This window comes from Parasteatoda tepidariorum, chromosome 6 (genome assembly GCF_982258835.1).
Source record: "Parasteatoda tepidariorum strain Cologne lab strain chromosome 6, Ptep-v5.0, whole genome shotgun sequence".
In the NCBI taxonomy this organism is placed as follows: domain Eukaryota; kingdom Metazoa; phylum Arthropoda; class Arachnida; order Araneae; family Theridiidae; genus Parasteatoda; species Parasteatoda tepidariorum.
Genome location: NC_141760.1, coordinates 96,170,182 through 96,194,795, shown reverse-complemented (window position 1 = coordinate 96,194,795; position 24,614 = coordinate 96,170,182). Strand labels below are relative to the sequence as shown.

The 24,614-nt window shown below is 27.8% G+C and overlaps 1 protein-coding gene across 1 annotated transcript; it reads left to right on the top strand.

Annotated features, from left to right (window-relative positions):
* On the top strand, nucleotides 1–19,984 carry LOC107456798 (uncharacterized). Its single transcript, XM_043048644.3, has 6 exons — nucleotides 1–232; nucleotides 12,593–12,640; nucleotides 13,605–13,630; nucleotides 15,151–15,468; nucleotides 17,681–17,989; nucleotides 18,781–19,984. The coding sequence occupies exons 2-6, from the start codon at nucleotides 12,607–12,609 to the stop codon at nucleotides 19,435–19,437; spliced, it is 1,344 nt and encodes a 447-aa protein (XP_042904578.2). The 5' UTR covers nucleotides 1–232; nucleotides 12,593–12,606; the 3' UTR covers nucleotides 19,438–19,984.
* The last annotated feature ends 4,630 nt before the right edge of the window (nucleotides 19,985–24,614 follow it).

Genomic DNA, 24,614 nt, shown 5'->3' with positions numbered 1-24,614 from the left:
CATACCTCACATGAAAAATACAGACGGATTGTATCGAACTATCAAAATTCTCTGCGAAAGTGGCAAATCGTTGCCATTTTACTCTCTAAAAATTTCACTTCAAAAAGCAGTTCTCGCGCGATCTTCGAATTAGGTTAGCAGTAACAATCGGTGACGTAGTTGATATAAAAGCGACTCTCAACTAGTCAGCCCGCGACATTTGGTTTGAGGGATTATTATCGGGAACCTGTTGGTAAGTGTGCTACAAGCGATTTAATTTTATTTTTTCTATCTAGCTCTGTGTGTTATACCAGTTGAATGGAAAATTGGATTACAACTTGGAATTTATATATTAAAATATTTCGAAATTATACTTTAGTACTATTGATGATAAATCTTATTTTACTAAAAATACATTGTTTCTAAATAAATAAATAAAAATAGATAATAGATGGAAAACTTTTTAAAAAAATCTATCTGTCTAGCAGTTGTGTTTCAAAACTTCAAAAGATTTGAAAAAGAATTTTGAAATATGTGCTGTTTTATAGAATCGTTTGCTAAATGTTGTTACGATCTTTTTTAATAATTGTGATATATTATAGTAGAATAACACATATATAACGAACATTTTAGTTTCAAAATATTTTAGCTAATATGCATTGTCTTTAAAGTAAAGAATTATTTTAAAAATAAATTTTAATAAATATATTTGGAAAAAAAATTGGAATAGAATTTTGAAAGATACGAAATCTATAGAATCGTTTGTTCAAAACATTGTGTTCTTTTTATCCCTTTGAAATATTATATTTCAGTAAAACAACTGATGACTGAAAACCGTTTGATTTGGAAAAGTATTTTAGTCGAGGTGCATTTTCTATAAAAGGCATAATAAAGATTAAAAAAAAGTTTTAAATAATCTGTCAACGTGGAATTTGTTTCAACAGTACTTGAAAGTTTAAAAACGATTTTGAAATATGCGTGATTTATAGTTTCGCTTCCACTAATAATAGTGTTCTTTTCACTCTTTGAAATACTAAATTTTTGTAACGAAATTCATACTTTTAAACTCAAACAACATTTTATGGAGTTTTAGTTACGGAGTCTTTGTTTTTAATTAAAGAATGATTGAACAAAGTTTAAATCTGTGTGGAGTTTCCTACAACAGTACCAAAATTCGTAAAAGGATTTCAAAATATGTTTCGCTAATGCATGCATTTTTCTATAAAATAGTTCATATCTAAAGAACTTTCAAATTGAAAAATTTTTCTGTTGCAATAATTTATTACAAGCAATTGTTCTAAATTAAAGAATACTTGCAATTACATAAACATTACTTAAAATCTTCACTATTTACCCTTTAAAAAAAACATATGTGCACTACTTGTTAACTATTAGCATATTTTTGACACAAATTGAGAATTTTGTAATTATAGAAAGTTGTTTTGGTGTGTTATATTTTAATCAAAAATAAAAATATATTTGGAAATCAGAAGACGATTTCAAATATGCAGTCTTTTAAAATCGTTTTTTTTTTTGTCTTTAATCGTGTCATTTTTATCAAGTATTATTCTTTAATTTAAAAGCAATATCTTCAAAACTTTAGTAATAAATATATTTACATTTAAGTAATAATTTATTAAAAATACACATTTCTGAAACAAGTAATAATTTTTAAAAAAAGATAAAATTTAAGTGCTTTCCCTTGTTGTTAAAATATAGATGGATGCAATTTACCCATTTTAAAAAAAGAGGTTACTTTATATTTTTTAAATTCTGTACAAAAAAAAAGTGTTAATAGCACGTTTGTAACTCACATCTTGAAAAATGTACTGTTGCAAAAAATACTTTACTCAAAAAAAATTTGGAATATAACTTCATGTAAGTGCGAAAATAATTTGTTTATAAATTGTGTCACTTTCATCAAATGTTATTATTATATTCTCAATAAGGATACTTTATTAATCAAATTCTTTTCAACTTCGTATAAAATTCAGCATTATTGAAAAAATTCTCGACTGGCTCGAAAATTAATCGGTAGTTAACAGGTGTCCGCAGTTTATGGATTTTATTTTAAAAAGTTATCAATTGTTATTGGGCATATTTTCGCGATCTTTGAAAACAAAAACAATCTAATTAATTTAAATTAGTAGATTTTACATGTAAAATATGATTAAGGCACTCGGCCCATGCCCAAGAGTTCGCGGGTTCGATCCCAGACGGCCAAAGACTCCCAGTGTAGTAAATGGTGACTGATGCACGTTATATCTGTCAAGTCACAAAGTCCTCCATGTTCCCATAACAAATCAATACCTCTGGGGATACTGATCCAGTAGTTTCCTTGTCTTCTGGATTGGTTCGAAATTGCAAGGCTACGGAGTTGAACATTAGTAGTCGTAAACCCAAAATTGGGTTGGCTGTAGAACGACGGATGTAAAAAAAAGAAAATTTAAAAAAATAGGTAAAACTGCTTTTGACATACATCATGTTTCTCGTCAATAGACGTTTACAGTTACAAAATCTAGAATAAAAACAAAAAGAATTTCCACAACTTCTCTTGATTTTCAGAATATCATTATAACTCGAATTACAATTTTCAGCAACATATAAACTGTAACATTTGTTGTATGAAAATCAATAACAATAAACTAAAACAAAAATCGAAATTTAATATCGAATCTATAAAGTATCACGCAGTATCAATACTTAGTAGTATCAGTGATATAATTAATTTCCTTTTTAAACCTTTTCAACTTTAAGTATCACTTCTTAAAAATACCTTACAATTTATATAGAAGCAAAAATATAAAGCTCAATTTATGTCTTTAGGGAAAATTTTAGTACAGATTTTACAACTACAGCACTGATTGAATGATATTTCTTTGAATAGAATCGAAGTACATTCTCATCATCACTTCAGCATTTATTACATAAATATCGATAAAAGTATATTACTATCAATAATAATTAGCCAAAACAAAAATATATCGAATCTATAAAGTATCAAGCACTATCCGATACTTAAGTAGCATCATTACTTAGTTTCGATATTATATATGGTATCAAAATTTTTTTTTTTACTGTTTCGATATATCTTTCGATTTTTAATGTCCCTTCTTTAAAATAGCTTTTCTTTCAAAATTTAGAAGATAATCTTCAAACATTATACTTTTAAATTCGAATCAATAAAAGCTAAATTAAATTTTTGATTCAGGGAACAAATCGGAAAAATAAAATTTTAATTTTTCATACAGGACAAAATATAAACCCTAAACCAGTGTTTCCCAAAGTGTGGTACGCGTACCCCTAGGGGTACTGGAACAGTTTAGAGGAGGTACGCGTTCTTATGCGAAATATCTTGAAAAACACGAACATTTCAAAAATTTATATTTAAAAACAAAGCTATAGACATGAAAATTTACGATTACGTATTTCTCTATTGGCTATTTTTTGCAGAGTTATCAGTTAATAATTAGTAGTGTCAACAGCCAGTTGTGATTTTTAACTTTTATGCAATTTTTTATATTAAAAAATACATCAATTTCTTATAAGTGGTGCACAGCTTTACGATAAATTTAGAAAGGGTACGCAAAAGTCATAAGTTTGAGAAACACGGCCCTAAACTATTTCTTTTTTATAAAAGAAATTCCAGCTTAGAGTTTAGAATAAGCTATACTATAAGATAAGAAACCACTGACCTAAGCCCAAGGGGTATGCAGTATAAGCTATACTAAAAAAGCAATAAGCTAAAATAAAAATCGAAATTTATTAACGATACTATAAAGTATCAAGCAGTGTATCAACACGATTATCTATCAAATTCCGATAAATATTCTATAATATCGAATTCTGATAAAATCTGATAATATTGATACTTAATTTTGATAGTATACTTTTATTCTTCTGATACTTTTGCCGATGCTTGAAATCGTAATTATCTTTTGACTTTTAATGTTACTAAATAAATCTATTAATTAACGATCAATGAAAATAATAAACTATTATATATCAATATATTATCAACAAAATTTATGATAAATAATGTGATTTCAAAATAAAATTTTAATATTTATATAGACCTAAACTATTTCTTCATATAGAGGCAATCTTAGTTTAGAATTTACAACAAACGACATAGTTTAGAATAAATTGCTCTGCGTAGAATCGAGTTCTCATCGTCACTTTAGCATTTGTTATGAGGCATGATGTGAAATAGCACAAGATTGGCGAAACTCAAAAGTAAATAATGGAGAATAGAAAAACGAACAATGCTCTTTTTTACTTTTCTTTTTGCCATTTATACCCTTTATATATTGAGGACAACCATAACGATTGACGAAGTTTCATTTTCCTTTGAAAATGCTGCCTGGCTTTGATTTTAATTCTTATTTTAATGATGAACATTCATAGCATTTTCATTAAAATTATTTTCATATTATTTCGCAATATCGAAACAAGTTTTAAAAAATAAATATAAAATTATAATCGTTTTGAAACTAGACTTATAATTGTAACGGCCTTTTTAAGTAGTATTTAACTGGTTAGACAGGAAAGACAAGGAAGAATGTAATAAGTTGACTATTTAACTATTTCAAATATTTTTTTCTGAAAAACTTACAAAAATATCCTTTAAGACTTTTCTTTCAGCTTAGCCCTTTGTCGCCGATAGGTCACCGGTGTCCCTTTTATATTTTTCTGACGTTCTAATTATGAAACATAAACAACAATCAATAAAACAAATATAATATAAAGTTTTGTTTATAATCAATAAAACAAATATAAAAAAGAATCTAGTAGTTACTTAAAATATCAGTTAGATTATCGGAATTATATTTGTACTAAAACATGAAATCCAAAACAATTAATTAGCAAAAGACAAGGATACTGGTAGGCCAGAGAACTTTTGTTCAATTTAAGTTCTTGATTTAATTTTCGTGTTTGATGTTTTGCTTTTGTTTTTGTATTTTGTATATTTCATCTCTTTCTGTATTTGCATTTTTCTCTTCTTTTGATCTCTGTACGGCGTTAGGATAATGTCTATATCGCCTGCTGCATTGGAAATAAAAAAAAATTAGCAAAATGATTTTGCAAGTTTAAGAAATTTCAATAATGATTTTGTGAGTTTAAGAAATTTCAATAATGAATTTGTAAGTTTAAGAAATTTCAATAATGGATTTGTAAGTTTAAGAAATTTCAATAATGATTTTGTAAGTTTAAGAAACTTCAATAATGATTTTCGAAGTCAAGCATCACTGGCTACGGTCAGTGTGCGGGTGGGTGACCACTTGGATCAGCCTGCGTAGGGACCGAGGGTGTGCGGTATTGGTCCTCGTTAAACTGTTCTACCGTAAAGTGCTCGACTTCGCGAGCAGGTCGTCGGGCTACCGAAGCGGGGGTGCCATCCCCTCTGCAGAGGATCAAAATTGTGATGGCATGTCTTCGGATCATCCTCAGGGATGCTTCCCAGACCGTCGCCAATAGCCCATTGTGCAGCTCTAGTGCGACGTAAATGAACTACAACATCAATAATGATTTTATAAGTTTAAGAAATTTCAATAATGAATTTGTAAGTTCAAGAAATTTCAATTATGATTTTGTAAGTTTAAGAAATTTCAATAATGATTTTGTAAGTTTAAGAAATTTCAATTATGAATAACTGTTTCTCTTAGATCTAAATAACTGCGAACAAGTACAACTTGGAAAAATTATTGTTTGGAAGTGAGCCGTGATTGAAAAATTTTATCTTTAACGCAGAAAAAGACTCCTGTGTTTCATGCTATATTTCATAACCATAAATTTGCGTAAAATATTTTTAAACTACTTGTCTCTTTATTCTTGACTGTTCTAAACAATGACAAGCTCACAAGAATAATCTCATTGATTCCAATTTTGCATGAAAAATTTTTACGTAATCCTATTTTTGTCTTTATGTTTTACATATGATAGCAAGTGTTTGATTAATAGGGAAGATTGTCCCACGCATAAGTAATTTTGTACAACATCAAAAAAAGAGTTTTACAAATCAATTTGCTTGTTAATGAACAAGTATTTTAATACATACAAAATATAAGAAAATTGTTTTATTTTTTTATTGTAATCTTACATAAGTTTAGAAAATCTGCCTGCATTACGTCCTCAAATTACAAGAGCTTTCCAATTCTTATTAAACAAGGAAACCTTAGTGAAACTTCTCGACATTTCATATTAGAATAAAAAAAACATTGTGAAATTAATACTAAATGAGCATTTACGGATATATAAATTTATGTACAAAGTGTCTCGTAATAGCCGCCTTTAATATACATTTTTAGAATCATTATCAAAATTGCAGTCAAAAAAGTATACACATTTGAGAACTAATGTTTAAGCATATAAAATTTTAATTAAAATTTTAATAACATTTTAATTAAAAGTTTCGTTAAGCAAACTAATATTTAAGCATATAAAAAATATATGGCCAACCAAAGACGTTAAATTAGTATCGAGAAAGGCAAGTATAAGAATATCTAAACCTGTTTCATTGCCGTTTGAAACATGAAGCTGACTTTAATAATAGGTTTTCAACTCCTTTATGTTTCCTCTTGTAACCAAACAAGCTTTGATGTTTTTAACCACGTCTTCCTCAATACTGATTCATTAAATTTCGACTTTATTTTGCGTTTATCTAGCTTACGTATAAATTTGAGATAAATATTGGTTATATTTTTTTAACTAAAATGCTAAATATATAAATTAAGAATGGTGATTAAGGAACACCACTTACTTGTATTTTGTCTCAATTAAAAAAAAAAAAATTTGTTTTTATATGAAATATCGAAATGCATTATTCTTCAAGGATACGCAATAAGCAATTTTGATTACATAAATTTTTGTAAAATGTTCTCATAAAATACATTTAATGATATGATTCTCTCATAAAAATGTTTTGATAAAATGGTTACCAATCAACTTCTTACCATTCCACAGTAACATAAAAACAAAACTTATCGTTGCACACTTTGTCTAAAATTATCTTTGTCTTTGCGTTCTTTCTTAACCAATTGATGTCAATTTAAATATAGTTTCGAATTTCTAAATTTTTCATAAATAAAATCCAAGACTTAAAATTTTTGAATAAATTGTGCAGATTGCCCTCTTATAAAAGTAATTGTTTTAAAAACAAGCCTAAGTATAAAACAAATCAGTAAAAATATAGAGATTTTGTATAGGGATGAACGATATATGTTCAACAATAAGTGCAGATTGCTATTTCGTCTTTTAAAGATATTAATATTTTTTTAAAAATTAAACTTTGGAAATAAAACAATAATATGAATATTTAAGAATATTTTTTACGCGTATGGAAAAAAATTATTTCAATTTTAATGTTCTATTATTATAAATAAAAAAGGTGCGGCAAATAAAACTCGTACAAAGTTATAGAATCATGGAATCATGAATATTGAATCATGAAATCATGGAATCATGAATATTGAATCATGAAATCATGAATCAAAGTTATTGAATTATGGAATAAAACTTAACTAATTTCTTTTTTAATTTATGTGTTCATTTCTTTTTTGTCTACTAATTTAATTATAAAATATTTTATAATATATCTCGTAGTTTAAGTCTTGTTTTTTTGCGTTTTTACTATTTCCAGCGAAAGATATGCTATTTTAGAGTTGTTTATACAAAAAAAAACGAAAGTGTATAATCGTGAGTTTGCTTTGCACACAATCGTTTTATATATAAACACGTGTTACTGTCAACGACCGAAATTTGTGGTTGTTGACTTCAACATAGTCGCTTTGCTAAATGACGGAAATATATACTAGGTCTAGATAAGTGCCAATACTTGGTTTACATTTGCAGGGTATACCCTACATCTATGTTTTTTTAAGGTTCAGTGCCACTGCCCGGTATACATTTGCTCGGTATGCCCTACATCAATTTTTTTTAAGGTCAAGTGCCACCGCCCAGTATGCATTTAACCGGTACTCTGAACACTGATGTTTCTCGCAATCTATTCTCAGCAGATATTTAAATATTGAATAAATATAATAATTAATATCAAATCGAATATAACAAATATTTAGGACATACGCCAAAGCGACTATGTGATACACCTGTGAAATTCGGCATTCACCTGTGAATGTCGACATTCTCTTGATTTTGGTCATTCACTGTAACATGCATATTAAAAAAATGTAAGGAATTCAAGAGCAGAAAAACCCCAGATAAACGCATTTTAAAGTTATTTTACTCTAAAGAACTAGTAAATGTGGTAAGTCGTAATAAAAACAATAGAAAAGCAAAAAATAGTTGTCTATATAATAAGTTAAACAAAAAAAAAAGAATTATAAACATTATAAAAATTTAAAAGAAAAGAATATTAAGAAAATGAATTAAATTTAATTTTTTTGAGAAATACTGGTTTAAAAAATTTATCTCTAATTTGGTAGGTTTTTCGTAAATATGGTAAAACATTGGTAAACCTCAACAAATGTCAACATTAGTTTTATTTTTTTAAATTAATTCAAACTTAATTCATTATTACCTCAGTCATTATCTTTAAAATTGACAGTAAAATCAAATATATAACTAGAATAATTTGACAAAATCAATATAACCAAAAATATTTTTTGTAATCATAACATATATTCAATTTTATTAAGTCAGAAATCTTAATCTTAAATGAAGCTTTCAATACTTCATGAAATATTGCGTGTTAACAAATTATTTCCAATTGTCCATTTCAATTTATAATCACTTAAATTGAAAATTTATGAAATACAGATTTCCATAATTATATTCAGAAAATTAATCACTTAATATTGATTGTCTATAAAACAAGATTTTTGTACTTATTTTTTTGTTCATGGACTTCCATGTAACCCACTCTTAATAATTATTATATACCATTATAAAAAACAAGCAATATCGTTACAAATTAAAATGAAAATATTATGTTTGAGACACTGAAATAAATAAAACAATTTTATTTATTATACTCAAATGTAAGCCGGAATCGTGAACTAATGAGTCAATTGATATAAATATTTAAAACTTAGCTTAGAAAAGAACTATAATTATTGCTTTGGTTTTATGTTCCATTTTGTTTTTATTCTTTTATTCTAAAACTTGAATTTTACATTAAAACTAAGTTAATTACTTTTGTAAATTCGTTTGCATTAAAAAAAATTGGCTCATGCGGAAGTGTGGTTTGAAAGTGCAATCAAAGAAGCTTTTGAAATAAAACTTTTCAAATGTTAGTTTGTTTTTTATCTTCATGTGTAATATCAATATGCGTCAACGATCTTTAATTGTTTTTTGTTTGCGTATTGTGCTAGAAACATTCTTACCTGAAAATCATTTGAGTTCTTGATTTTTTTTCCCTTTAAATTTTCTCTTTAACTTTGAAATTATCTTTATTAAATTCTTTTTTTGAGTTTTATATTAGCCTCCATTATTTTCTAACCCTCACTTCCGGCACTAAGAAGAAAAAAAGTACTATCAAAACTTCCAGAATATGGTAAAATGTACCGTGTTTCTGGCTCCATGGGAACACCAAAAAGCTCGAAAATTTTTACCGAAGAGCTTTTGTAATAATTTTGAAAAAATTAACAATAAAATATGGTTTGATAATATGTGATAAAATTTGGTAATTTCACCATGATACCTCAGTGCATGATATAAAAATTCCTTTATTCGGTAAAATTTACTTTTCCATATTTTTTACTAAATATTTGGTAACACGAACTATAATTTTTTAAATCCAAAATTTCCGGTAAACCGTTATCATACGAATGGAAAAATTACCAAATGAATTGTTTAAATACCATATATTTTGATATTATTAATCATAATTATTTTTTTTCTGAACATGTCATTATGTCATTAACATGAACAGCAATTTTACTAGATTTTTTTTTTCTCCGTGCAAATTGAAGAAATATCTGCAACTTTAGCTTAAATGCTTTTAAAATATTTAAAAAAAAAAACTATTTATTATATTACTGCCATTATACATTGCTTCATTTATTTAGGCATTATCGTCATCTTTATTTATTTATTTTTCGATTTTGACTCCAGAAATAATTATTAGATATATTATCATAATATGTAGTCTAGACATTAATATGGTCTACTTGATGCATGAAGTTTGACGTTCCTAGTTGAAAGCATTTGAAATAAATGTAGAATTTTCTTTTTTTTAAAAATCATTCAAAATGACTTAACCGGGTTAAATTGTCGCGTAGACGACACTACCAACAAAATTATTCCATTTATCGTTATCGTAAAGATATCGCTTAAAGGGAGGGGAAAAAAGCAGGTGCAGAAGTAAAAGTAACAGATGACAAAATGACAGTAATGTAAACAAATCAACAAGACCATAATAAAAGATGATTATGAATGCATCAATTACTATTTTTCCTGAAAGTATAGAATAAAAGTATAGAAGCAAAGAATAGTGAATACTAGTTAGAACCATTGGAGCGTGTAAAGATTTCCAGAACCAACCTTAAAAGAAGTTGGAACGAATCAAAAATGAATAATGCATCTTTCGGTGACTGATGTAAAAAGGACAGTGTAATGACAATGACATTTATAAACAAATTAAAGTAGAAATATTTAATAAACAAAACAGTTGCTGCTTTGATTAATGAATTTTGCTGAATAAAAGTAAAATAAAAAAAATAGTGCGTAGAGTCCCTCCGCGCGGAAGAAGTTAAATTTCGCAACCTGCGACGTTAATTGTAGAAGAATCAGCAGTCGTAGAAGGATCACTAGTTCTATTCAACGACTCTTTTTCCTGCTCCGCTTGCTTCCGTGCTCTGTAATCACGGTAATATTGTGCATTTTTCCTTCGTCGACCTCTTGAACCAGTGGAAGTGCTTGTGGTTGCCTCATCGTTTCACCCGGGAAAATGTATTTGTATTAATAATGTATGTGAATGCGTCATAATGTAATTTCAGAAGAGAAAACCTAACAATCAATCGATATTCACAAGAGACGTACCTTGACATAACCTTATAAATCCGTCGCATTGTCCGTGGGATTGTTTTCACTCATTTTTTACAGTTGTTATCCACTAAATTTGAAAATAAAAAATACTACCCTATTAAATTACATGTGTATCAAAACAAACTAAAAAAATATTTATAGAAAAACAATACTTTTATGACTTTTATTATTTTTATGCTAGTGAGAACTAAAACAATATGGAAATGAATGAGGGAAAACTGGATCCTACCACGTGATTTACCGGCCAATAAAAATGTAGCATTAAACGTTTAACGCAACCTTGTTGGAAATCGCATAAGAAGTATAACTTCAAAAATTAAAAATAAATAAACGTAGTTTTGAAAGTTCGCAGCATTGTTAATTTTAAAGACATTATACATGGAGAAAAAATTCTGATAAAATTACTGTACGGTAGGCGTGTAAGCAAACCATACCACGGATTGGAAACTTGGCGATTGCAGTTGGAATTGGCGATGATAACGCGTAAATGTGGTGGGAGAAAGAAATTACACATTAACCTAAACAGCAATTTGACGGTAGTGACATTTCCGGTAAAGAAAAAAAAAATCGTAATTCGGGTTATTAAAACTAATATATACGGTATTCAAACAATTCATTGGTATGCAGAAAAAATTCCGTGTAAACGGGACATGAGATCTTTAAAAGAAATACTTCTGTTTTTTTTTCTTTTTAAGTTTAAACTGATTTAATTTTTTTTTTCTTTTGTAAATTGTTGGGGATGGCAACTAAGCTTCCACGGCTTTCTTTTTAAATTTTAATTTAGTCACTAATTGCTTTTTGCATAATATTTTGCATTATTCGGAAAAGGATGCATTGTTCTCTTGCACGAAAAAAAAAACTCTGGCAAAATTACTGTACTGTATAGTAATAACATTTCTGTTTAAAAAATATATATATATATCTGCTTAATGAAATCTAAATACATGGTATTTAAACCATTTATTTGGTAATTTTTTTCGTATTTTTTAGCAGTTATAGTTATAATTATAATAATATTATAATAATAGTTTTAATTATAGTTATAATAATAATTATAATAATATTATAATAATTATTACTTATTTCATATTGTAACAGTTTATCATATAATAACCGCACCATTAGTAAAAATACAAAATTGAAAAATATATCAATGGTTTTTATGCCATGCTCTTCATGATAAATTTATCAAGCTTTACCAAATTTTATCCATTATAAAACCATATTTTATTGTTAATTTTGCCAAAATCATTGCCAAAGCACTTCAGTGAAAAATACCGAGCTGTTTGGTATTCCCATAGAGTTAGAAACACGCTGAATTGTACCTTATTCTGGTAGTTTTGACCATACTTTATTTTTATGCGTATGAAGTAAACCTGTTAAGTTTTGGGAAGTAGGTAAAGGTTTAAAGTGTGAAAACTTTTTATATTATTAACTGTTGTCGTTAAAAATGGATCAAAATTTTTAGCAAATTTATGAATTCTTCATATGATTATGATTAGTATTGGTTAGTGTGTAAAGGCTTTTGCGTAAAGTTTGTATATTTTATTAAGAGAAATAAAATTATTTTTAAATATTTTGAGATTAATTCTTCTTTCTTTATTTTTAGTATTCCACTTAAGAATGAAGTTTCTTATTTCTTGCTTCCTCTTTTTAGGTAAGATAATTTGATAATTATGTTTCGCAGATGTATATATGTCATTGATTAATATTCATTAATTAATGTTTAATTATTATCAGTAAATTAATGCAAGGTAAAGTTCTATAAGCAAGAATTATCAATTCTTACTCAGATAATAAGTTTATTAAAAAAATTTCGCTTATTCAAGAAAAAATTTATTAAAAATAAAATTATAAATTTCATTCTAACATAATACGTTTACATAAATACGAATTTTCTATTTTAAATTTAAGGAGGATTATAGCAAATGTAGCAAAAAACACATTAAATATAGTTTAAATAAAGGTTTAATTTCAATAATAATGAAAATGAACTATTAACATAATTTTTGTTTGATTATTTCTTGTATGATTGTTAAAACTATTTGAAGATTAAATATCATACAAAACAAATTTAAAAAAATAAAATTAAATAAATATTAACTTTTTATTTTAAATTTAAAAAATACTACAATTAATATATATAATTGTAACAAAAATTATATTAAAATAAAATGTTTTAACCAAACATTAACTTTTTATCAAAATTATAATTCATTTACATAATTAATAATTAGGCCAAAAATTTACGATTTATAAAAATTCAATTAAAATTTTTTTTTTCATTCTCAAAAATTATTTGGAGAAAAAATCTCCCATTAAAAAAAATTTTCAAGTAAATACTGACACAAACAACGTCATAACAAAAGCATATTACAAAATTATGTCTTTATCGAAAATTTACTTTTAATAAAAATAAAAAGTCATTTACGTTATTCTTTATTATATAGTACAATAAATAATTACGTAATACGTCGTACTATTTATAAAAATACAATAAACATACAATATAATAAAATTATATAATAAAAATTAAATAAAAATATTTTTTTAGCTTAAATAATTTTCATTATCATTCCAAGAATTATAATTTTATAAGATTTTTTTTCCTTCATTTATAGGGGTAGCTGCCTTAGCAGAAGAACGAGTAAGTACTTAGAATAATAGAATTTATTTATTTATGCCAAATTAATAGTTTTTAATGCTGTGTAGAATTTTAAGTATATTTCATTTATACAATACAACAGATCTCGGAAACATTTTCATCAACTTCCTTAATTATATTAATGTCCGGTTTGATTTTCGCAAACATTATTAAAATATTTTAGTTACTTTACTGATTATTAATATACTTTATGATTAATATTACTGCATAATTAGTAAGTTTTAGTTCCACTCATCAAGATTCATCTTGCAATCTTGGAATTATTTCCTTATCATTAAATCACATTTCCCATTCTTCAGAATTCGAATTAAAACGCTCTTCGGGTGTTGAGGGAAATTCCATCAGAGATAAGTCCATTGCTTAGCAACCGTGGGTGAAACTCTCGTATCAACTGAAAATTAGATACCGATCCTTTCCAAAACTATGCAATGAAAAGGAATTGGAGGGAAAAGTTTCCCTGAATAGAAGCTTCTATGATTAAACTTTCCCCTAAAACCACAGTGCGTTCCTGCGTAAGTGGAGCTACCTTAACTAATATTCACTAATGCATACAGGAAAAGAATTGTCCGAATTTCTAAAAAAAAAAAGTTCTTTACGAATAATTTTTTGTAAATTATTTAGCAATTATACTTTCAAAAAATTTAAATTTATTACCCTGAGCTATGTTAAAGGAAAACCTTAAAATTTTTCAACCTCTTATAACATTAACTTCAAAAATCATAAATTCATTTTTCTTCCCTACAATATTAATATCAATTTCAAAACTACGCCATAGATTCATTATTGAGAATAAGAAAAATTATTAGTTCAGAATAGATGGTGTTTTCTACACTAGAGAGCGCTGCAAGCTTTTTACAGTCCTTATTTCCGGTTTACTTTATCCTATGTAGTTTGAGCCCCTTTGGCTCAACGTGTTCATTGTGTAAAGTGCATTCTCTCTTCTAAATGATAATTTGGAAAATAAACTTAATCTCGCTACTCTAACTAAATGCTAACAATAACGTATGCACGGTGTACTACTAGCAACAAGAACAAATAATAGTCAAAAGAAGCCAAAGCAGGACTGCCAAAAAAGCTAGTTCCTTCAAAATTTGACAACCATGTGTGTTACTTCATTTAACAATATAACCCTAAATAACTAAAGCAAATTTTCACATCAAACTCAACAAAGTTGCTTAAGAACATGAACATCATATAAAACTCAACAAATTTAAGCTCAGAAATGGTATAATTTATTTCTTTTATTGAGAACGAAATTATCTGTTTGAAAATATCCCTCATGTAATAGGCTGTAATAAGCAGCTTTAAACTTTCTAACCAGAAGTCGTAAAGAGTTCGAAAAAAAAAACTTTTTTAACATTTGTATTGAAAACACCATCCATGAAGGAATAGATTAAGATAGCATTTTGTAGCTTTTTTCAGTTAAAATTGAAAAGTTTTCATGGATTGGAAATGATTTTCACATCAAAATCGCTTATCATTACATAAAATTTTAATTTTAGGTCAAACGGCAAGCTTCTTACACATTTCCAGGCCCACGAAGCGATAGGTCATATAGGCCGTCATTAAGTGCAGCTCCCGTTTATGTAGCAGAACATGAAGCAGCTGAAGTTTATCCAGCAACAAGAAGACAATCACAACCTCAATATGCAGCAGCGCAACCAAGAGCTCCAGTACAACCAGTTGCAGCTCCTGCTCCACCACCACCTCCTGAATACGAACCAGCCCCTAGACAACAAGCAGCACCACGAGCACAATCATCATCAGCAGCGTCTAGAAGAAGAGGTTCCTCATCTGCAGCAAGCAACCGAGCAAACAAAGTAAAAATTTTACTAAATTAACTCCTTGTTTTCAATTAAACCTTCTTATAAATAAAATGCATTAAAAGAAATTTTAAAAAAATTATTTAAAAAATTTATTAAAAAATTATTTAAAAAATTTATTAAAAAATTAAATAAATAAAAAGACTTTATAAACAACCACAAACTTTACAGAGATAAAATTAAGGCAGGGTGCACAAAATTAAACTGATGGTTTTCAAAAATTTATAACAGGAAGAAAAAAAACAATTCTTGAAAATATTTTACATGGCATTAACTTTTCTTCCATGAGTTTCTGGTTTTAGTTCAAAGTTTTTTCATCTCTTCTTTTTTTCTTTTTTGTTTTAAAATAAAAATAAAATACTTCTGTAACTTATACTTTTCCATTTCTGCTAAAAAAAAACACCGAAAATCAGTTATTGTCTGTCTGTAACAGCGGCTGAATGTTAAGGAACAGAACAACAAAGAAATTATTTACATTTAAAATAAAAACAAAAACAAAATAAATGATTTTCCTTAATTGATTTCCTAGTCGAACCGAAATCCATCGAATTTCATTTAAAGAAAAATAAAACTTAGGAAGCTCTGAAATTGGACGACTGGGCATTTACATAAATTTAATAATGAACATTGAAATACATTAAATTAATACATTATTGACAAAGTTAATTGCAAAATCTCAGAGGGTTTAAATTAACTTATTTTATTGAATGAACCTCTTGGAACGAAAATTAATTATTTATTTTGTCGTTTAAGAAAAATCATTATAAATAAACGTCTTGTTACAATTGTTTTTAATAGGTTCCACACCAATAAACTCAGAGATTGTCTTCTCTAGCATATCAATTAAAATAAAAAGATAATTTCTATTTCATCCTTTTTTTTAAAAAAAATTACCGAAATAAAGTAACTTTCTCAAATTAAATCTTTTCTTAAAATAACAATAAATTACGGAAAAAATTAAAAAGATTATAATAATATAATCAAAGATTACAAAAACATTTGTAAAAAATCACTTGCTTTTTTATTCTTGTTTTCTTAATTCCAGAATTTAACCAAGAGAACAAACTTCTTCTGTTAGATTTCGCGTGACAACAAATATACAAAATTTCTTCACGTTCGTTCAAATGATCTTAAGCTTTCCTCCATTTTAATAAATGATAATAAAAATAAGTTCTCACCATCATTAAAATTGTATAGAATTTTTTCCGAACTTTAACATGAACTTAACATTTCATTTGGTAGTGGAATAAACATCAAAAAACTTAATTTCAAAAATACGAATTGCTTGAAAAATTTGAAAGATACTATCCTATCTTTACTTCCCATTTTTGGAAAATCCGACAACAGCGGTAACATAACAATTATAATTCGGTACTTGCCACTAATCAGGTGGTTGTGCATGACGCGTAAGTTTTGGGTTTAGTATAGCGCTGAATCATTTTTCAGACGATTTAATCGGATGTCTAAAAGCGACGTTACTCGTGTATGTCGAACCTAATTGGCTGGCTCACGCATGACTTTGCTTTCAAGTATCCAATAAGCAATTAGTCAAATTTTCCTTTTGTGATGTAGCTGAATTAACTGTTAACCAATCATAAAGCCAAAGCGTAAAACGTCCTCATAAAGGCCTCTTTTTTGCTTTGAATATCAAGAAAAACCAGTTCTAAAGAGTGAAAATATGTTTTTACCTTTCTTATGAATACACAAAGCAGATCTTGTTGCATAAAAGAACTAATTGAATCTCTTAACTTGCTTCAAACATAAACCGAAATAGTTAAAAAAAACTCCTTCCGCTCACGTTGTGTATTAATATCCATAGATAATCTTATAATTTTTGCGAAATCCAACAAAGAAAATATCTTAACTACTTAAAACAATAAATAGAAATTTAATAGCAAAAATTACTGCAACGACCTCAACTACTCTAAAACTCTTGCCTGGTTTAAAAATGAAAGATAATCAAAACGTTGAATTAGTTTGATTGTTGGCGGAAGTGATGCTTTTTAAATATTTCAAGAGGCACATGGAACTTTCTCGGGCTAGAAGACAAAAATTTCAGTTAAGAGTTGCGTTTGCCTGATGCGTAATATTCTGTCTAAGCGATATTTTGTTCCATCAGATTCTACTAAAAGCTCGATTTACCAAACATTTGGCAGATATAGATTTGCGACAATCTGCTTCTGTACTCATGACATCCTTTGTTTTGCAGTATGGTTCAGCTCCTCAACAGTCATTAAATGGACATGCTGAGGATGATGAAGAGGAAGCAGGACCAGATCCTTTGACTCTTCTCCTAGAAGACTCACAATTCACCTGTGGTGGAAAGCAAGACGGTTACTACGCTGATGACAGTGTCAACTGCCAGGTCTTCCACTACTGTGTTGGTGGAGCTAAACATTCTTGGATGTGTCCTGAAAACACAGTCTTCCATCAAGTTCATCTTAACTGTGTGCCAGATTCTCAAGATATTTGTGCCCAATCGCAAAAGTTTCACTTTGTGAATGAATATTTATACAAAGTAAGTATAAAAAAAGCAGCAAAAGAAAGTATAAAGAAAAATAAGCAAGATTAAAAATAATTCAATAGTTTGAAGATATTATTGTAATTTTACTATAAGTTAAATACATATTTTTTTATGTTATTAAGTTGAATACATAAAAATCAACCGTTAAGAAATATTCAAATTAAATATGAAGAAAGAACTAATATATATATATATATATATATATATATATATATATATATATATATATATATATATATATATATATATATATATATATATATATATATATATATATACAGAGACAGAGAGACGATTGCAACGCTCGTATACGCCATCTGGAGAGAGGACCGGTTCCATACCTTTGGCCCTTCTCCCTTCCCTTTCCTCCCCTTTTCAGTTGTATAGGAATGTACTACGATATTTTTCCTTTGCTTAATATTTTTCGTTTTCAATTAATAAAAATATTTTTTAAAATTTCCATGGAGCTTTCTTTTAGAACTATGTTTAATGAAGTTTTCAGTTCCATATAGTTTCCCATCTTAAAAGATTTTAATCTATGTGAAAATCACAACAGAAACTAACGTTCTTCCTTCTTCTATGACTCTCCAGACGCTAATGAAGAAAGCATGCGAAGTGTTACCATAGGTAGAGAGTTCTGCTCTACGCCACATGTAGCCCATTTCAAATGCCGATATGTATTATAAGAGAAAAATTTAGAAAACATAAATTATTTAGTAAAAATATTGGTACTAAATTAAATTTCAAAAAATATAAACTAAACTTAAAAATTGTTTCTTTTTTAGCCTATTGACTACGAAGGACCAAACAACACTGCTCGTTACTCTCAAAGATATTACCCTGATGGATATGTAGTAGGTGATCCCTTAGTTGCTCCACAACCTCAAGAACCAAGACGACCTGCAGCCCAACCACCTCCTCAATATCAACCAGCACCTGCCCCAAGACCTCAGCCAAGACCACAACCCAGACCATCTGCTCCTGCACCACCTCCACCATCATACAGAGCTCCTCAACCTGCACCTCAACCCAGACCACAACCACGACCATCTAGGCCATTGGAATCTTACCCAGTAGAGGAACCTCGTGAATATAGGCCTCAACCACCACCACAATCTGCATCGCAAACTTATAGAGGTAGTCCCTCTCAACCTCAAGGTCCACCTCCTCAAGGTTACAGAGTAGCTTCTGCCCCTCAATCCCGACCTCAATCTGCTTACACCAGCAGCGAAGAAGCTCACTACCAACCTGAACCATCACCACAAAACAGCAGAAGACAAGCAGCATCACCACAACCACCACAGAGGGCAACTGCAGGTTATGCTCCAAGACAACAACAATACAGGCAACCACAGCCACAGCAAACTGCCAGATCTGGAAGTGGATATCAACCCTATGCCTCAAACCAAGCAGCTGGTGTTGAATACGATGAAGATTATTAAACATCCAAGTTTTAGAAATTTTTAAATTTTACTGCTGTGATTAGTCACATTTTGACACATGTCAAGCCATTGTCTTTGTGTACTTTATTGGATTTACATCAGGATTGTAAATCCAATGCTTGTTACTTATGATTAGCTTTAGGCTAGTCTTGTATAAATTATTCCATATTTTGCCAGAGGCAAAAGATATGCGGGGTTTGTTTTAAAGGACTCTGTTTTTTTAAAAGACTCATCTGCTCAAGATAACTCATATTTAATGAAAATAATTTATGCATCATTGCAATAATTAGTCAAATTATTTCCATAAGAAAATTTCGTTAACTAACATATTTTAATTTTACAGTGAAATCCGTATGGAGAATCTGAATTCTTGATTGCATAAAATAAATTTTAAAAAAAAAAGAAGTTTTACTAGTTTACGCATGGCAGAAGCTTATGTCAATAGTACGCTTTCATACAAATCAGTCAGATAAGTCAACTCTTCATTCATAAAGCACATTTGTATAAAGTATGTTTGATTAATAAATGTTATGTATTTTATATTGTTTATTATGACTCTTCTTTTCTTTCCCAGTTTGTAAAGTTCATACAATTTTAAATATGTTTCTAGTATAATTTTAAACTATATACTACTTAAAATATACAACTTTTGGACTAAAATATAGTATACTAATTTAACAAAAAGTTTCATAAAAGCTGCAACACATCGCATAGTTTAAAAATGTAAAAAAATAATAACTATTGCTCCTTTATAAAATACTAGAACCAGAGCTGCCAATCATTATGGATTGTCTGTGAAATGTCGATTTTCTTATAAATAGGTAAAAAGAATTTATAAATTTACTTTTAAAAATTGAATATTTAAATTAATTTAAAATGATTTTGATCACGAGTACAAACAAAGTAGTCATAAATATAAATTCAAGTTATTCAAACAATAGTGTGTTAATGCTGTGGCAAATTAATAAAACTATTTTTACTTACAATTGTACTTCAATTAACCTTTAACTACCTTTTTTCACTAACAATTAAAAGTTGTCAGGTTAGTAAAAATATCCCTTACCTTCTTACAATTATTTAATAATTGCACCCTTTTGTTAATACCCTTTCACGGTACGTTGCAATCAGTGCCGCATTACAGAATAGAGTATACACAGGGTGTCCCGTAAAGACAGTCCTCAATCTATATTTTAAGAATCCTTATACTAAATGAATTTAAAAAAGTATTCACTTTGAAGGTCACAAGTTAATATTTAAGGGAAGAAAATACAAAAACGCTATAGAAATCTGACGAATTGCAGAAGAGAGGGGTCGTCCAAATAATACATAAGCATATTTTTGACAATTTTGGACTCCCCCTTGTCTGCAAATAAGCAAATCACAAAACCCTTCTCATCCTTATGTAAGGAAGTCGCAAAACCTTCCCTTTCCAGTATAATTAAATTCAAATTAAAGATAGATGCAATCGCAAAGCTGAAATATGCCATCTGGGAAGAAGACGTCTTTCTTCACAGTTATATATAGGAATGTACTACAATATTTTCCCCTTTCTTACTATTTTTTTTATTTAACTGTCAGAAATATTTTTCAAAATTTCCACGAAGATTTCTTTTAGAACTATGTTTCATTATAGTTTTCAGTTCTAAATAGTTTTCCAGCTTAAGAATTTTTAATTTATTTAAAAATCAAGAGAAAAACTAAAGTACTTACTTCTCCTATGACTCTCCACACGCTAATGGTGAAAGTATGCCAAGTGTTGCCATAGGTAGGAAGTTCTGCCAATGTGCCAATAACTTAGCTCATAAAATAAAATATGCTCTGTAATTAATTTAATAACATTTAAAATAAAATATTCTTCAGGAATCTTTTGCGTTTTCATTGAGCGATCAAAATACTTAACTTTTGAAACTAATTGGGGGAAGAAAAAAATATTTAATTTTTTTTTTCTTCTCAGAATTCAACTTTTATTCCAAACTTGTAATGTTTCAACATGTGATTTTTTATTATAGTTCTTATTTCGTTTTTTTTTCTTTTTTTTTTAAGAATAATTTTAAAATAAGATTTTAATGTCTTATGTAAGTATTGCTCACATCACTCATACCCATTGCTCAACAAAATTAGGCAAACCAAAAACCCTCTTCCTTCGTTAGGTGCATACATAATATTTGAACAGCCAGAGTAAGGTGAATAAAAAAAAAATCAAATAAACATCAAAAAAGATTTAATTAGAGGTTGAAACTTGAGTGTTTCTAATAATCCTCATTTGACTCCTCTCTGTTTCCAACCCTATCTTGTTGTTTATTACAGCTGCCATCCTGTACTGTGATTTGCCAGATTTTGATAACATTTTTGCTTTTTTTCTCGCTTAAATATTAATTAACGACCCCAATGTGTTTGCTTTTCTTTTTATTTTTGATATTGTACGTTCTTTAAACTAATTTGAATAATTTTTTTTTTCAAAAATATAAAAGGCACAAAAAATTTCTAAAATACAGAGGTACCAATTTTATTTATTCAAATATGACTACAATAAACTCATTTCTTAGTCATTGTTATATGAATAAAAAGATTCAATAAAAATTAAGAGTAAAACGAAATCATTTAATTTGTGATAAGAATTTAATTTTGAATTATCGAATTATCTCATCTCTAATCAACAATTAAGTAACTTAACTATATATTAACTATAACTATATCCATAACTTAACTATAACTATTACTTTGCACTAGATGTATACAACCTACGGCACTTGAATAGCCAAAGCGCAATCCTTTCACTCTTGCCAAACAAAAATGAGAAAAAAAATGCACCATGCATTAGAAAAGTTTATAAATTTTCTTCAAACTAATTTTAATAATTAAAAAAACATATAAGGTACAGCAAAAACACTCTGAAATAAAAAGGTACTAATTTTTTTTCATTAAAACTTCTTCAATATACATGTAGAAAAATTATTTATTCAAAAAAATTATGATGTAAGCAGTTTATATACAGTGATTACCAGTTCAGTTAGTTCTTTAGTTTTATTTTGTTCTTTTTTTTATAATTGAATATTTTCTTTAAAAAAATTTATAAGAATTCTCTACATTAATGTTTTAGACAATTACAGTCAACCCTGCTTAATGAAATACCATTGGTTCCAGCTAACTCTATTCAATTAAGCAGGTTATCTGATTAAAAAAATCAGTAATAGAAGACTATTTTGATACCTGTTTAATCGTCAATTTATAAAAATTCGAATTTCTCTCTTTTCAAAGGACTTGTATTATTCCTTTCAAATACTTTCATTTCTTTAAGCCTCTAAATTTGAGAAATTCCATAAAGTTAAGTTATTTCAGTTTGGGACTTTTTTTAAATTCATTGCTTCCAAGACTTTTTTTCAATTAACTTAAATCACTCCTTTTTATGCTCATCCTGCTACCAACTCAGAGTTATTCACTTGGAGTAAGTAGAGGTTCTTCTACTTTGCAGAAAGACACATTGTGCGCAGGCAGGTTTTTGAAACTTAATTCTTATCAAAGTTAGTAGAGCACTAAGAGGGGACTACAAGTTAACCAAAAACAAATCACTCTGACCATCTTACATTGTAAATGATGTGTGAGTGAAGTGATTCAAAAAAGGGTAAAAAAAATAAAAAAAAACCTCTGCTAATTCCACTGTATAACTGCCACAAATAGAACCACAAATCAATAGACAGGGACAGTGATGACGTATTTTATGACGTCAAACCCCGCCTCCTTCCAAACGCGTTCCAAACAATTTTTCGAACGAACCATTTCAATGGCATTTCCTATGTGAATTTAAGACGGCAAGATTTTTAGTTTATTATTGAAATAAATAAATTTATATAGCGCTTCTAAGGGACTTATTCCTAATTTAAGTAGTTTTCTTTATACGGAGTATCAGTAGATTTTACGAGTTAAGCACATTAAATGCTATAAAAAAAAAAGTTTCAAAATGGTCAAGTTATCTTTCATTTTGATGTATAAAAATCTAAGCGTCAATATTTTTAACTCTTGTTTCATGTTTAAAATAATGTCTTATTTTATTTAGAATTTGTTACATATTCTTGACCTACATCTAATTTTTTTCTTTAGTTATGGATAGGCATGCATTGTTTTAAAACGTTTTGTAATTAATTTTTAATCTATAATTAGATTGTATTTATCAATACTAATATGTCTGTTTATTTAATTATGTCTGATGATAAAATTTGTAGTTATTATAAACTTTGTTTGCTTAAGATTTTCTGATTATTGATGCTAATTCTCATAAGCTTTAGTTTTTAACTACTAAATAGGAATAAATTATGTAACTAACTTATTTAATTTTAAATCTGCACGGAGTTTTAGTTTAAACTCAGATTTATTTTCACTTGAGATTTTATCTTGTTTATATTTGTCAACATCATCATTAATTAGTTTTTAACTATAGTTTTATGCATTAATTATTTGAGAAAATTAAGTTACCTTATTATTAGATAATAAGGTATCTATTATCTAATAATAATACATATTAGATTATTTCTTAACGTTAGTAGTGTAGTGCTATATTAATGTGTAGTGTTATCATAGTACAGTGTAGTGGTATGTTAAAAGGGTCAATATTATGTTTAGTTTCCAGAATTTTAATATATAGAATAGCTAAATTATTTTAGAATTTTAAATTTCTAATTTTCATTTTAAAATGTGAGAGGAACAATTTTTTTAGGTGTTATATATGAATTTATCTTAAAATCTCAGATTCCTATTTTATTCGATAAGAAAGTGCAACATGAATTTTTTTAGAATTCTTTAAAACATACTTATCCCATACATAAACTTTTATTTATCATTCATATTTATTAATCTATGTATTCACATAGATGTTTAAATTTTACTTATTTAATAATATTAATTTCGCATGCATTTCAAATAAATATAATTCAAATTTTTAAAAAATTTTTCAATTTAGAAACTTAATTCTTTAATGTATGTATGCATATTTAGTTATACAGCTTTTATTTTGGCAAATGTTACTGTTATCACTTTTTATAGAATAAAATTTGCATTTGACAGTCTAAATCAAAATTTTTTAAATTACCTTCATAGTAATATTCTATTTGTTGCAGTGAACGTAACATTCAAGTCATCCATATTTATTTCATAATTTGGTTGTAAATATGTTTTAAGACCTG

Bases quoted from the DNA above. Each gene is read 5' to 3' on its own strand.
- LOC107456798 (XM_043048644.3), top strand. From the start codon at position 12,607: ATGAAGTTTCTTATTTCTTGCTTCCTCTTTTTAG. The intron at 13,631-15,150 runs GTAAGTACTTAG...TTTTAATTTTAG, and splicing joins CTGCCTTAGCAGAAGAACGA to GTCAAACGGCAAGCTTCTTA. The intron at 17,990-18,780 runs GTAAGTATAAAA...TTTCTTTTTTAG, and splicing joins TGAATGAATATTTATACAAA to CCTATTGACTACGAAGGACC.